Source organism: Sparus aurata, chromosome 4, assembly GCF_900880675.1.
Source record: "Sparus aurata chromosome 4, fSpaAur1.1, whole genome shotgun sequence".
In the NCBI taxonomy this organism is placed as follows: Eukaryota; Metazoa; Chordata; class Actinopteri; order Spariformes; family Sparidae; genus Sparus; species Sparus aurata.
Genome location: NC_044190.1, coordinates 35,973,729 through 35,989,556, shown reverse-complemented (window position 1 = coordinate 35,989,556; position 15,828 = coordinate 35,973,729). Strand labels below are relative to the sequence as shown.

The window sequence follows — 15,828 nt, the reverse complement described above, 5'->3', positions numbered from 1 at the left end:
AAGTTTGTTCTGTGACATTGCATTGTTTAATAAATGGCTCCAAATCAACTGCTCTCATTAGTAGTGCGGCACATCATTAAGGCTGCTTTCTGCAAAAAGTCCTGGCCAAACTGAGACAGGGGTACAAAGAGACGTGGCTTTCTAAATTGTGGAAATTGTGGATTTTAGGTATGATTAAGCATGTGCTCATCGAGAAATCCGGATATTTATGTCTCACTTTCACAATATTCCCAGTGAGTCACATGAGGATCCCAATAACATTCTGCCTTTTTAGAGTGTCAGGTTCCTTTAAGAGTCATTCAGCCAAATGTCTTGTTGCACATGCATGTGAAATATTATGGCAAAATACTGTTAATTGCAAAGTCTGCCACCAGACCTCTGTTAAAGTGTTTGTCTTTTTTTTGTCTCTTTTTCATGTGCCTCTAAAGGAGTGGAGCTGCAGACTTCACCGGTCGTTACTTCCTGAAACCTGGTGGGATCGCTGATGACCTTCGTTGCTGCCCTCATCAGCTCCTGTTTTCCTCCTGCTCTTCCTCCGTATCCCTCTCCTCCCCTTTCTTAAACTCCCCTCCCTTCCCCTCCCCCTCTGTGTCTCCCAGCCCTGGGCTTATTACTCAAACCCACTGAAGGGAGCAACACAGTAGCTGGCAAAGGATGAAGCGGGTCTGCCTGCCAACACCAGACAGAGGATAGAAGACACAAAAGGACTAGCGAAGGGGAGAGAATCAAGCGAAAGAGAGAGACAGAGAGGACGACTTGTGGAGAGAGCTACGACAGAGCTGTGAGAGAAGCAACAACATTCAAGATGCCACGCCGCAGGAAAAACACAAGTTTTACTTGAGCATCATGAGTTAGCAATAAGATCCTAACAGATCTAGAACTGTGGACTTTATCTTCTGAAACTTCTGGCCCCCCCAAACACACAAAAGTTGTGGAGACACACACTCCTGCTCTCTGGGGCTCCTTGTTAACACCTGATATGCCTCTTTGAGAAGCGTGAGCCATGCCAGCCAAGGGGAAGTACCTGTTGAACGACCAGGAGCTGAAAAATGAGGCACTGTACCGCAAATTCTCTTGCATCAGCCAGTATCAGCCACTTGTGCTCCTGCTGGGCCTCTCCATGCTCGCTTGTGGAATCCTTCTCATCCTCTTCTTTGCCCTACACCTGGTGAGTCTTCTATGTTGTTTGTGTTTTCCTCAGTGTACAGAAAATATATGACGCTGTAACTCAACCTGTGCATTAGACTGTTGATGTGTGTAACACTACCCCACTAATCAGCAGCCATTGAGGCAGTGAAAGGATTAGCCATCCATCAGTAGTGCTTGTGAACTCAAGCACATTAATTATTTTCTGCGGACCTTAAACATCAAATACATTTTGTACAACTTGTTTTAAACAGGTGGTGTATATAAAACTTTAGTGTAGATTAGAGCCGCAAGGAATACGCTTCGTTCTTCGGAAGAACATTTTTCACCAACTATTTTGATTATTGGTTTAATAGCTTACATCATTTCTCAAGCAAAAATGTCAGACATTTGCTGAAGTCATGCTGATTGTCATTTGATAGCAAAAAGAAGAGTTTCTGGATAGACTGTTAGACTGTTGGTTGGACAAAATAGTTAATTTGGAGGAATGACACAACAAGGAGATAGTTGACAAGGCAAGGTGTTGACATTTGACAGTGTTTTTGACTGTTATTAGCACATGGTCACTTAAATATTACAGTGTTACCTGGTTACAGCAAATTCCCAGTTCAAGTAAATTTACATGTGACGCACCTTTGATGTCAACGCAGTGCTTCATATTGTGGAGTTACACACACGTTGACTCTAATGAACACTTCAGTGACTCGTAAGTTGTCAAACTAGAAAATCAGCACTGAAACTGTATAGTCTAAGGTGTAAGGTGTAGTGCAGAAAATGTTCTCCTGAAGCTTATAACATTGACAGTCTATGTGTTACACTTCCACATTGGTCCCGGTAAATAAAAACGCAGACCATATTTACATTAAGCAGTGATTCTCTGTTTTCCTCTCTCGGGGTATTTTGTGTGTCTTTGACAGCCAATTGGTGAAATTATGTCAGATAAGAATTTTAATTTAATCTCCTCTATAGTTATCAGCTAAGATGCTTGAGATACGAAACAGAAGCCTGTCTCAAGTATCATTTTCAGCCATTGCTTATGTTATTGATTGTTTGTTCATTACAGACTGACTGATACTGGATTCTTGAGGGAAATACCAGTATTGATATTTAGTCAGTGTGGACAGACATGGATGTAAACTGCAACTTCACTTGTGCACCGAGGCATACAAATGCAAGGCGGTAATTCTAGTTTATAAAGTGAAGCATGTATGATTTTACACAGTTAGACAATGTTTACATTGTGAGCATAGGAAAATTATAGCTACAATTTTAAAAACTACAGAGCAACGTCTCTTTATCACAAAATGACACATAAAACTCACCCAATGCTCTATTCTAAAGCGATTGTTCCGACTCTCTTGTTGTAACGTCTGCCACTTCCCTCTGTCCTGGGATGGTTAGAGATATGTCAGATCTAGCCATGACTTGCCCATGTATTCGCCTAATCTGTGGAGACGTGATGTGTAGCCTATGAATCTCTAAGGCTTAAGAGGAATTGTGTTACAGGATGCTAAAATGTGTGGTAATTAGGTAATTATTTTGCTGAATGAACCACGTCTTATCCACTACCCCGCCATTGGGCAATGTCAGTTGGGATCAGCTCCAGCCCCCCTAGACCCTGAAAACAATAAGCGGTTTCAGATAATGGATGGATGGATGGATGGATCATTACTTCCCTGCTCAGTCTCCCGTGGTTCCATATGGCCTGTTTACACTGCTGGTGGACACAGATCCAAATTGCTGAAGTTGTCTTTCTCTGGTGAGATCTTCTGCTTAGATACCAGGTGCTTCATACTCTTCTCTGCTTGCCTGTTATTTACTTTCCACTCTTTCCTCAATAGTGCGGATATGTGCAAATACATTTAGTATTGACATCAACGCAAAAACAGTCTTCATTACGGAGCACTGTGTTGCTTCCTTACCAGGCGTGGCCCCTCGCTCAAACCATGCAGAGTATTTCCAGCATGTGTAAACATGTCTGACATGGACAATGTCCTGTTGTGTGCTGCATGTATGAACAAGCAAATGTGGACAATATCCTGGTCTTATTCTCTGGATATTGTCCGGAGTTCATATGTAAAAGTGGCTTTATAAAGTGGCCACTGAGTGTACATAACACAGAAACCACTTGGACTGTGAAATGTAAGTAGTACATGACTAAATTTTTACCATACTGTATTTAAATAAGTACGAAAATCAAGAATTGAGGTGCATCAAGACACTGATAATTACGTTAGAGATTCTCTGCTGTCTAGCATTTGGCTGTTTCTCTGATGGTGCAGAGAGGATTCATTGAGTTGGATAGTGTATGGGGACTAATGTGGCACATTAGGACCGCAGCAGTAGCCTAATGTTTAGAGAAGCAGGATGTGGCTTGATGGTCAGGTCGAATCTCTAGCTTGGCTATGAAATGTACCCAATGAAAAACTCCCTCCTCTCCCTCAACAACTACTTGAATAAAGCACTTAACTCCCCTTCACTAACAGTGCAGCTGCCCAGAAGTGTGAATGAGTGAGTGATTGTGTAACTGTTTGAATGTGAAGGAGGACATCGCTGAAATGGACACAAAAATAGAAAATGCAATACTTTCCTTGAAAAGATGTCAGGTTAGAAACGCATCTATCAAACACCATCAGGCGCATGTTTAATAAAGCTAATGATGCTTATCTGTCAGGAAATCGTCTTGCCTTTCTCTGCAGAGAGGTCAGAGGCCAGGTCGAGCTATAGAACAGTAGCCCTGGAGCTGGTAGTGCTTCAGTCTTGCTTAAAAATTCTTAAAAAACAGAATGGATATGCCTGCTCACATGAAGACTTGAACGCAAGTCTATTCACTGAGTTACAGCCTCCCTGCTAATTAAACTACCCTGCTGCACGAATAATACACATCATCTTTATAAGCTTTGTTTGAACACTGAATAGATGAAAATGACTGAAAGGACTGAGGGAGAAAATGGTGGTTAAAACAATGTAGCTGTCATAGTGTAGAGAGTGTAATCGCACTTCCGACAGTGACAGGAAAAGGCAGGTATTCATTGACTTGGGCTGATCGTCTACATGCTGTTGATTTTGGCATGATGGTAGGTAGCAGAGCAGTCAGTCAGGCTGGCATTTCATATAGTGAACTGACAGCCCCTGTCACCGGAGATTATATTACTTTCCCCCGTTGAAAAACCATCTTAACCTTCCTTCTATTGTGTTGCTGCTGACTTTCTGACACAATCCCTTTCTCTTGTGTTCGCGCTGGTACATAAAGGTATTTTACTCTCACACAGTCCTTTGGAAATGGCACCATCCCTCCTGTGTTGTGTACATGTTTGCACTGACACACTGCACCTTTTGTTTTCATTTAAGTTACGAGCTACTAGATTGTGAATTATGACATAAAATATGCAAAATTCCCTCGCTCACTCACCCCCTCATCCATCCTTGAACATACCATCACTCACTCCTTCTGTTACTCTTTCTACTGAGCTGTCTAACCACACACACAGTTGCCAGGGGTACGGAAGAGTTTAGGGAAAATGCTTGGATGGAGCTTGTATAATGCTGTTGTTAAATGAAAAGGAGGAGCAAGCTGCCTGTTAGAGGGTAGCTACCGGTGTCAGAAAGTCACTGTCAACTTATATAACTCCTCTGCAATCGACGGCAGATGAAGAGCAACGCTGAGAGGAAAACTGGCTGTGCCTGTATTCAAAGTGCCACTTGTGGCACCAGTGTCAGGCCTGAACTGGATGGAGAAGTGATATTAAACAGCCTGTTGTTTAGGTTCTTACAATTATATCTGAATACACTGGGTCTTTATGTTTCTAAGAGCTGTGAGAGGATGTTTGTGGAGTTGATTAGTCATTTCACTCATTATTCATTTTTTAGCCCCTGCAGCTTCTACCCCCGTCTCTGTAGTCAATAATTGCTTATAATCATGATGATCTGTTAGATGAGGCATTCTTTACTGTTGAGCTTAATGTTAGACAGTATAAACCACATCTTATTTTTCATATGAAAACAGTGTTTAAAGCAATCAGAAATGTGTCCTTGTAACGTTACTCCAGGATCAACACAGTTTGATGTAAAGGAAAAACAAACATTACACAACACATCACATACAATCGAAAGAGTACATCTGAGTTCATGCGAGTGTTTAGACCTCTGTGTCTTGATTGTAACTCCTCCTTTTTCCACCCACAAAAAAGGTTTTGTCAAGTCTCACAGCAACATAGGGAGTAGAAAGTGCTACAGTTGAGATCTGGCCTTTTCCAATGCTGCCATGGTAACCAGAAAGCTCAACATACAATGCAGAGATGTCCTTCTCTGAGCAGAGATCTATTAACATTGACTTTGTGCATCTGTCTCACTCCCGAGCGCTCTTTTAACCCCGTGTTTTCTCTCGTGCTCTCCCCTGACTTCAACTCTCTCCCACTTAAACAAAGAATATCACACATGTGCGCACTTTGACAACCGTAGTTGTTGCTTGCATTTACATTTACACACACACAGATATTCATGCAAACATGCCTCCTTGCACGCTCTTGTGCACAAATGCACAATCTTTGTCCCTCGTGCTTACTTCTCACTGTGCTGTAACTCAATCAGGAAGACGGTGGCCTGGAGTAAACAGGACATGATGCAGAGACAGATGTGAAGAAAAGCCTCAATGCTCTGGCTGGATAAGTGTGGCTTTCAGGAGCATCTAATATTCCTCCAAGACCGCAGATTTACTTTACAGAAACACAAGCATTCAACTACTGATTAAAAAGGAGAAGCATAATATGACAGTATATACACAGAGCGGTGAACAAAATAACCCACCTACCATACGTAAAAATACAATAGCCCTGTAGTACACCAATACGCTGAGGCACATGATTTCTATGTCGTGTTTTGTTTTGAATTGTAAATGTATTGATAAAAGGAGTAATTTGAAAATTAACTAACACTATCAACAGTACGTGAAGAAACAACAGTGTTGACTATGTATTCTGTGGCAGGATATTTACTAAAGTTAGCATGCTAACCAGCTAGCCCCAGCCAGTCTTATCTTAAAGTTATTGGTTCTGGCAAGAGGTGATGCCCCCATAATGTCAGCTGACAGATGTATGCCAGCTGACAGCATCCTAAACTATGTCAAGAAATGAAATACTCTTGCTTCTGTTTTCTTTACTAAACAGAAAAATACAATTGGACACCTTCTTATCGAACTAAGACAAGCTTAATTGCCTCGTTAACTCATCGTAAACATATTTAATCCATAAGCGACATAACCTAATAAAACCCACCAACAATCTTGATTTGTCTTTACCTCTCGTTTGGTCAAAATAAATCCTCATTCACTGAGTGAGATGTGAAAATATTTTGGCTCTACATGCCCTTTTCACCAGCTGCTGTTGCTTTTCTACCTCTGCACAGCTCTCCTGTCCCCACCTGGTGTTTCTTGTTGTCTCTGAAGTGAACGTCTTGGTCAGAGCCAATGTCTCACCTCGCAGTTGGTTGTGGAGGTTTTGTTATGTCCCAGTTCAGTGTCTAGCTGTGTTCACTCTCACAGGCAGCAAATCCAGCTGAGCTGGGCCATGGTGTCTGTGGTGACTGCCCTGTGATCTGGATCCCTGTCCAGAGAAACTCTCTTACTGAGCCATGAGCTTAATAACTACACCCATGGATAACTTGCAAAGAGCGGAAGTTGTCTGTTACTCTGGCAATATGTTGCTGCGTGTTTTTCAAGCTACCTTCAAATTCTGGCCAAAATGTACAAATAACACCTTTAAATCTTGTGGTCTTTGAGGGTGTAGCTTGTTGTGTTATAAAGCAAATGACCTGTAAACTTTGTCAGTCAATGATGGTGAAGGTCTACTCATGAGTATTTTTGACACTTTTCCTGCTTGATTCATTACATAGTTTTTGCTACTGATGTACCCGCACATTTGGCAACGTGGTCATGGTCGTTATGTCACTCTGCAAGTTGCTTAAAGCTTTTAATAAAGTTCAGTCATACTAGTAACCGTGAAATGACTTATGCATAATTTATAGTACTTTTTGAAGTCCCATTGCGTGCACTGCAAATGTTTGTACACTTTCCAACAAATAATGACGTGTTACTGTAATAAAATTTGTTATATTTTCCTCTTTCTCCCTCCTACTGGAGCAGAGAGCACAGGAACACTGTGCCTTTGTGAGCGTGGTGAGCGGCAGCCTGTGTGTGTTTCTGGCCGTGTTTGTGCTGGTGTGTGCGGAGATGCTCTCACAGAGATGGAGGCGTCTGCTGGGCCTGATTGTATGGGCCACACACCTCACTATGGGCTACACCTTTATCTTCAGCAGCCCCATCATCCTGCCTTGGGACCAGGTAACCTCAACCTCGAGCATAGTTTAAGGTTATATTTTTGTTGCAAGTGACATTTATAATATGATCCTTCAGGTTCTAAGCTGCAATTCTTAAATGTTTCCAATCAGTGTGTTATACAGTAAGAATTCCTTGTAACTGACCACCTTTGACCACACTTTTAGAGCGCCAGATTAATCAAAATAGGTGAATAATACCTTTTTCTGTTTCCAGGTGCCTTTCTTCCTCTTCATCATCTTCACCGTTTACACCATGCTGCCATTCCAGTTGTGGTACGCTGTGGTGCTGAGCGTCATCTCCTCACTGTCCCACATCATAGTTCTCACACTGCACTTCACCCTTTACAGGAATCCCCCCCCTGTTGACCTTCCCAACCAGGTAAATCAGTCGGATAAAGACCATACAATTATGTTGTAGAAGTGCTAATGTGTCAGACTTCAAGCCGAAATGTGTTATTTAAAGCCAATGCTGTCTCCTCAATGAAGATGTATTTGATCATTCAGTCCTCAGCTTAAGTATGATCAGAATTTAGTCAATGATCAGACGCTATAACTTTACTATCAAACCAAGACTTGCTGTATGTCCCCAACACGGAAATTGTGGGAGATAATGCTGACTGTATTTTAATGTATCAGTGGTCAGTTCATTTCAAAAATAGCATGGTTATTAAACTTTATCTACTTGAACGATTTGTATTTCATTGGAAGACTTTGAACAAGGTTCTCCGAGGTATTTTTTGGTGAAGATAGATAAAAACAGACAAATGTGTATTTAAGCAGGGACAGATATATTGCAGGCATGTGTATGTGTGTGTCTGTTTCCATTTGGGCTCTAACATCTCCTACTGTGTCTCTTTCTGTAGCTGCTGTCCAATGCAGTGGTGTTTCTTTGCGGCAGTGTGGTGGGAGCCTTTCATAAGGTCCTGATGGAGAAAACCTTGAGGCAGACCTTTCAAGACACCTTGAGGTGCCTGAGCATGCGGATGAAGCTGGAGATAGAAAAAAGACAGCAGGTTTGTGTGACACACCGTACACCAAAGACAGGTTTATAACAAAGAACAGCTACACTCTGTTTGAAGTCAAGAAATATGAAAGCCTACAGTATGTTACTTTGTTGGCTCACTACATTTATCCAAAAACTAAACATATACATGTTTGAGTCTTTTATACCTTTATGTAAAACCCACCTATGACTGTTACAGTCTGAATTGTTCACATTGAGAACAAAGTTATAGTAACAATGATCAATGCCTGCATTAAGAAACAGAATTACCCTTTAGAAGAGAAATAGTTATAACAGACAAAATGTTAGTAGTGAAAAATAATCACAGTCTGTATGTCTGTCTTCAGAATTTAATGGATGCCACCCATCGCTTAGTTGGTTGAATTAGGGCCCCAATACGTCAAGTAATGATCCATTACATGATCTATTATTTATTCAAAAGGTAGTATTTTGAGCATTTTAATTATTTTGCCAATGCAGCATCTTATAGTACATTAATGAATGGAGACAAACATTGCAGACATTATTGATGAAAATAGCTGGTCCGGAATTGTTATAGCCAACCTCCTGTAATATTATTTAAGCCTTTGGCTGCCCCCATGTTGACTCTCTCTCTCATTGATGTTTTCATAGCGACTAACAAATCCTTCTGAAATTAGATTTTCCTGTGATGGTTTTTAAATTGGATGCATCTGTGCTGACTTGGTTTGACTTCAGAGGCATTTTTAAACAAATTTTTCCTTTTGTCATTTGTTATGACTGTTGCTTAGTAAAAGGACATAAAACTTGCTGACAGGGAAGCGGTCGCGTTGCCAAGCAGGACAGAAAGGAATGATATAATCGTTAACATTTAAACCTCCTGTTGTATTTGAATTGGGGCTGAGAAAGGGGAGCCTTGTGCACAGAAGTTAGCCAAAGAGCACAGGGACATAATAGCATGGTCGGGCAAGCTCCAAAACGGCTCCAAACTGGGAACCAATGAGGAACTCACATTGTGTTCCCACATTAATTTTGGCAGCCCAGCGCGTCAATGTTTCTTGGCAGGGTGCGAAAGACGTCAAAAGTGTCTTTTTAAACTGCGTGGCGTAAACACTCCCCTTTTGAAACCAATACTAATGAAATTCTCTGGAACTCTGCTGACACTTCCACACCTTCTGCTTTCCCATAAATCAAAGGAAATGTGTGTTACTGCATGCATTTAGTGAAAACAAATGCTTGCAGTTAAAGGCGTTATATACAAAATTAATTTATTTAAATATGAAAGTATAAAGGATAACATTTACAGCAGCACTACACCATGTGACTGATCCTGCTGCTGTTCATCTTTATCTGTTTAAAAGGCCACTTTCCGATCTGTGAGTTTTCATGTTTCAGACTCTGAGGAAATTAAAAGGGTCATTTGAACCCTGTTTCCTCTCCCATGTTTGTGTTGTCATAACCCATAAAATTGGATTATTTTTACTTTTATCTTATTTTAGCTTTTTGAAAAATTTATTAAAAAGGGAAACGCTGGAATGTTTTGAGTCAAAACATGTTTGCATAACCTTTTTAAATTAATTTAAGGTGCAATTTCTTTATTTTGAGTAATTGTACTGCCTGGAGAATGTCCAGAAACACTCCAGGGAAATAAAAGGGTCATGACGGCACACACAAAGGCCGCATGGAAAATTCTGACATGTTAAAGCAAAATCTGATTAAAGGTAATCTGACCTTTTGCTTTTATCCAAGGCACCATGTCAGACCACAAATGTCAGGAGCGACATAACACGTCTTGCCTAACATAAAGTGTGGTAGAGGTAACATCATACCCAAGGTGTGGTGGTGTTTTTCAGGTCTGTTGACTTGCAAAAAAAAAAAAAAAAGACAGGTCTATGAACAAAGATTCTTCTGGAGTTATTTGTAGTTTATTAGATTGAGGAAACAATCTGCGTTCCAACAGGACAGTGACCCGGAGTGTCCAGCCAAATGAGAACTGGAATGGCTTCAAAACAAGAATGTGAATGTCCTGAAGTGGCCCGGCTGAAGCCCAGAACCAAATCCCTTTGAAATTGAACTTAATCGCTGACACACACACACACACACACACACACACACACACACACACTCCAACACGCCTCATCTCACCTGACCCATCATGTGGAATTATAAAGTAGGAGTAGGAAAAAGAAATTAACAAAATCCAGATTTTATTAGGTGAATTGGAGATTAATGGCTCACAGGGTTGTTGAATTCCTGTTTAAATATCAAATTTATGCAAACTGTGGGAAAACGTTTAAGGAGGTGAATACTTTGGCAAGGTTTCCTAATAAATCTTGAATTACTCATTTATTCATACATACACACAGAAACACACACAAACATCTCCCTCTTTTTCTTATTCACACATTATCGGTGCACACACACATGCACACACTTGGCTTTGGTCTCATACCGTAAAATTTGTTCTCTTAATACTCTCTCATGAAATAATCTCCATTTACATCTACTAGTACTTTTTAAAGCACTCTGCGATGACCTCATTCAAGAGCATTTTGTAGATGAATTTAACAAGCCTCGACTCAGCCGCCTGGTTCAGATGATCTAACCTCTGATGGGCAAGGATTAATCATTTCCCGTCTTAATCAAACCCATTGAACTTTGAACACTCTTCAGGCCTCTGGGGATTATTACTCGCTGAGTCAGGAATAATCTTTCACTTTGTCATGTTTATCATCATTTGGATATGATGGCAGAATGATGATCATGTTATATTATGATGTAGCGTTTGAATTCATTTGTTATCTGGCACTTTAAAACCTGTGCGTGGGTGGTGAAACAGTCCTGAATCACTAATATGGCCATAACAGGTCCAGATTGGTGCTCGTATCATGGCCTAACTACAGTAGCGACAGAAGAAGAGATGGGCACAGGTCAAATAAACTCAAATTCCTTCATTTTTAATTAGATAAAATGAAAAACTGGATGCACAGCGCTCTGACGGATGCTTGTGACAAAAGTTCAAAGCTGTATATTAAAGCATGCACACGTGGCCGTTCTGGGTTTTACTACTCATCACTGTGCACATTGTGTATGACAAGTCAAATAAACCTAATATCCTGGCTCACCTTAATTGCAGTTATGTAACTAACTGTGTGTGTGTATGATTTCGTAGGAGAACCTGCTGCAGTCGGTGCTGCCTGTCTACATTTCCATGAAGATGAAGCTAGCAATCATGGAGCGCTTGCAAGACTGTAAAGACAAAGAAGAGCAGCAGCGACTCGTCAAAGATAACAACTTCCACAGTCTTTATGTCAAGAGGCACGAGAATGTCAGGTACAACCACAAACAACCTTAAGACACACGTGACAGCCATAGATTTTCATTAACTAGACTTTGTTGTAAAGGCTGTCCTCATCATGGAAGCCTGATTATTCTGGTCAAAGGGCTGGTTTAAAAGCCTGTATTATTGATCAACCATCAGGACCTGTTGAGGGCCTTCATGTGTTCTTCTATCACTGGAATTATATATTGACTGTCCCCCATTAGAGGCGTCTGTGGCCTGAACCTGCCTATCTCACAACAGGTAAGAGAAGACAGGTTCTGGGACCAGGATCAAACACTACATTTGTAAAACAGATATCAGTTCAGTTCAGGGTTATGACTCATGAAAAACAGCATTTTTATCAGCAGCTTTATTGAGACTTTATTGTGTATCGACTTTACCGCTGTCCCTATTCTATCTCTAATCTGGAAGGCGAAAAATCAGCATGGCTTTTCGAACTATTGTACTTTGTAAGCCTGCTATGCTTTAAAACTAAAAATGTCTCTTTAATCGGACTGATTTTATTTCGCCATCTGTTTTCTTTATCTGCATTCTCAATCTTATAAATCCTCTGTCCACAGCAAAACTCATATTTCTGCCCTTTCTGTGCTTCATAAAAAATGGATGAGGTGAAATGGCAAAAAAAAAAAAAAGTCCACACACAATGCAGATTTCCCTGACCGCTTCTCGTAACGATGGAGATTAGTGTATGTGTTTGTTTTCAGAGCAGTGACCCAGTTACAGCTCTTTGTTTTACGAGGGGTTTCATTAATTTAGCAAGTGCTGACAGATATCGGGTCAGCTTAAACTGAACCTTGGCAGATGGCTCACAGTCTCATTTTTTTCTGATAAATATACGTAAGCTTCAGCGTCTGCTGTACCTAAAGAAGGGAATTGCATTTTAGTGTATCTTAAGGTGAAATGTTAGTTGTTTAATCTTCTGCTTCAGTTTTTTTAATTGCAAATGTTTTTTTCTTGACTTTAAAGGATTCCACTTTTGATCGAGTGAATTGAAATTCAGTTGAAATTGCAGCATAGATAGCAAAAAAACTACAGACAATGGATAGGCTGTTAATATCCACTCTGTTGTTTATTAATCTCATCTTTCGTAATGTTGAGACACGTTAATGTTGGTCTTTGCTAATGAAGAGTTCATTGTGGAGGCATCAGCCATGTTCATTTAGGGCCACAGCGAGAAGGTGTTGAATGATAGGCTGCGCCCCTGACCTATCCCTATAATTACCCCAGTCAGACCAGTTATTAGCTGTGTTGTGTGTCTCATGAAGCACCTGGCCGTTTTCAGTCAGCCAGTTGAACAGTGTCCAGTCAGGTGCAGTATTTGTGTCCCTCTGCTGGTCAGCAGAATTGTTCTCAGGCCAGGCTGCAACTTCCTCACCAGCCAAAGGTGGTATTCAGCCAAGGTTTAATGTGGTACATTACAATTTTAATGTACGTTACACACACATATCAATCGGTATCTGTGTGGGTGTTTCACATTTATCTAAATGGTTTGAAATGATGTGAACGCTTGTTTTACTGGGATTTCTTTGATAGTTACATCGATATGTCGGTGAGTTCCTTTTAACTGGCATCTCAAAGTCAAATTTAATACATCCCATCAGGCTGTAATTTACTTGCACAGCATTCATCACAATAACAACATGTCCTGTAGCTCACTGACATGAGCATGGTGTTCCCTGAGGCCTACATTGCAATGGTTAGAGTTTCACTTCCCACTATGGACAGCTATGCTAAGACAAGGAGTCAGGTCAGGCACTCTGTGTGGGTTGGGCTTTTGCCAAACTTCTAGCTGTTTTTTTTGTGGTGTCGGGTCTTTCAGAGGTCAGATGAGATATCGGTGTCCCTCTGCGGTCTGCTGACCAGCAGCATCAATTAAGTCAAGGCTATGATTCAGCATTGAACCAGACAGGCCTTTTAATCAGTCACTGATCACGTCCACTATAGGTTAATGGGAGGTGGGTCAGGGGCTTTTTGCCTGAAATCCTCAATGACAATTCAGGGGCCGTAATGCTCATAATGGGTCATAATAACACTGACAGGGCTGCTCAGAGAAAATCAGGCCTAAATATGGAGGACACAAATGGTTTAAGCTTTATGGGCCCTGGTACTCTACTCAACACTGGTTGCATTAAGGTGCTCAGAAAGCCAGGAAGGATCTCTTTCTCTTTTTTTTTTGTGAATAGTCCAGGCATGTAAATCACAATGCTGACATAGTATTTACAGCTGGAATTAAAATGCAATCTGTATTCAGACAAAGTTATCAAAATATAGAAAATCACGTTAATGCACAGTGTGAATCGGGACATAGTCAGAGCTGTGCAGCTGATCTGCTGGGATATATTTTATCTAGTCACAGAGCAGCATACAGGCGGTACTGCAACATGCCAGGACAAACTGATACAATATTTTCTATTGCTTAATGTATTTGTCAAATTTACAAAGAAAGGATTAATATTTATTTTCACATTTTACAAATTTGTACGTCTGCCATATCTGAACAACTCACTAAGATCCAATTTCAAAGAGGATAACGAGAAGGCATTCAAAATATAAATGCAAAGCCAAGATACATATCTGTATACAGATCCCATTTTAATACCAGGTGTAACTTGGGTGAGATAGTCAGAGGTTACATGGATATACTACAGTTGCTCATCAGTTAGTTATTATTTTAAAGTTGAATGCCATAACTTAATCCCAAAAGCACCCTTCTGATATCTGTGGGGTCTCTTTCTGAGGTGAAAGTGCTGAACTGGGAGTCCCGCTTTGTCGATGTTAAAGTCACGGTGGTTTTACTAGATTATTTTGAGTATTTAATTTTAATACATGGAAATTAAAAAAGAAAAACAATATACTCCACCAGTACAAATAACAATCATATTGGTTTAATTGGGCTGCATTATTTGTTTGGGTGTGTTAAACTCTCATTGTGTAATTTCTGTCTTTCAGTATTCTCTACGCTGACATTGTTGGCTTCACTCGACTGGCCAGTGACTGTTCTCCCAAAGAGCTGGTTATTATGCTCAATGAATTGTTTGGCAAGTTTGACCAGATTGCCAAGGTGAGTCAGCATTTTATAATTTCCTTTATGTTGATAACTACAAACACTGATCGCTAAGCTTAAGTATTGTTCTGGTGATAATATTATTAGTTGAGAAGTTCTATATATATATTTCTTCTAAACCTCAAACTGGATGGAAAATCTTGGCCTGGCAGTTGTACAAGGAAACACTCTTCTCTTATCAAACCATGACCAAAGCACTTAACCTCAGTAGAACAAGACCGCAGTTGTACTGAGTGGCTCCCATGTGAAGGCATGTGTACACTCATATCCCTTGTATCTCAGTTTTGGTTTTTCCTCTCTTCTTTCACGTTCCTTGTAGGAAAACGAATGTATGAGAATCAAGATCCTTGGAGATTGCTACTACTGTGTGTCGGGGCTGCCGGTCTCTCTACCTAAACATGCCAAGAACTGCGTTAAAATGGGCCTGGACATGTGTGAAGCCATCAAGTGAGTTTGTGTCAACCTTCACCCTCAACCCTGTGGAAACCTTGTGTTTCTTGATGTAAATCTTGCAAGAGATGTCATCAGCATACTGGGTTTTGAGATGACTTATGTAATTGTGTAATGAGCTATTCGTGGAAACTCTCAGTGAACTGTGTTGTTTACTTGTAATGTTGGACTACATGGTGAGTCATTCTCAGTCATGTCTTAAGTTTAGGGGAGTAAAGTCTGTGTTGATTCAATTGTACATTAATGAGTCGTGCACATGTTGAAAGCGATGTGTCATTTTGAATGTAGTAAGAAAGTCGGAGTGGGAGTGTTGACTCTGCTCTAGCGGATGAAGTTTTCCTACCAGGTGTTGAAACAGGATTTGGATCGGCTGCCAAGGACAGAAGCCACTTTCCTTCACTGTACTACTAGAAAAGAAAAGCAGCCCTAACCCAATAAAATTTGTATTTTGTTGAAATTGGTCAAAGATACATATTGAAAGGACATTAGACTGTTGATGTGCCTGTGTTC

General features: G+C 40.6%; 1 protein-coding gene across 2 annotated transcripts in view; it reads left to right on the top strand.

Annotated features, from left to right (window-relative positions):
* adcy7 (adenylate cyclase 7) overlaps positions 1 to 15,828 on the top strand; it is a 55,140-nt gene that overhangs the window by 25,767 nt on the left and 13,545 nt on the right. Inside the window, exons 2-8 of one of the 2 annotated variants that reach the window (XM_030415439.1) lie at positions 429 to 1,168; positions 7,286 to 7,483; positions 7,694 to 7,858; positions 8,343 to 8,492; positions 11,634 to 11,794; positions 14,754 to 14,865; positions 15,188 to 15,315. In XM_030415439.1, coding sequence (XP_030271299.1) covers positions 1,004 to 1,168; positions 7,286 to 7,483; positions 7,694 to 7,858; positions 8,343 to 8,492; positions 11,634 to 11,794; positions 14,754 to 14,865; positions 15,188 to 15,315 — 1,079 coding nt within the window. In that variant the 5' untranslated portion in view covers positions 429 to 1,003. Of the gene's footprint in view, positions 1 to 428; positions 1,169 to 7,285; positions 7,484 to 7,693; positions 7,859 to 8,342; positions 8,493 to 11,633; positions 11,795 to 14,753; positions 14,866 to 15,187; positions 15,316 to 15,828 lie in introns of those variants that run through there. The other variant, XM_030415440.1, reaches the window with a different exon arrangement.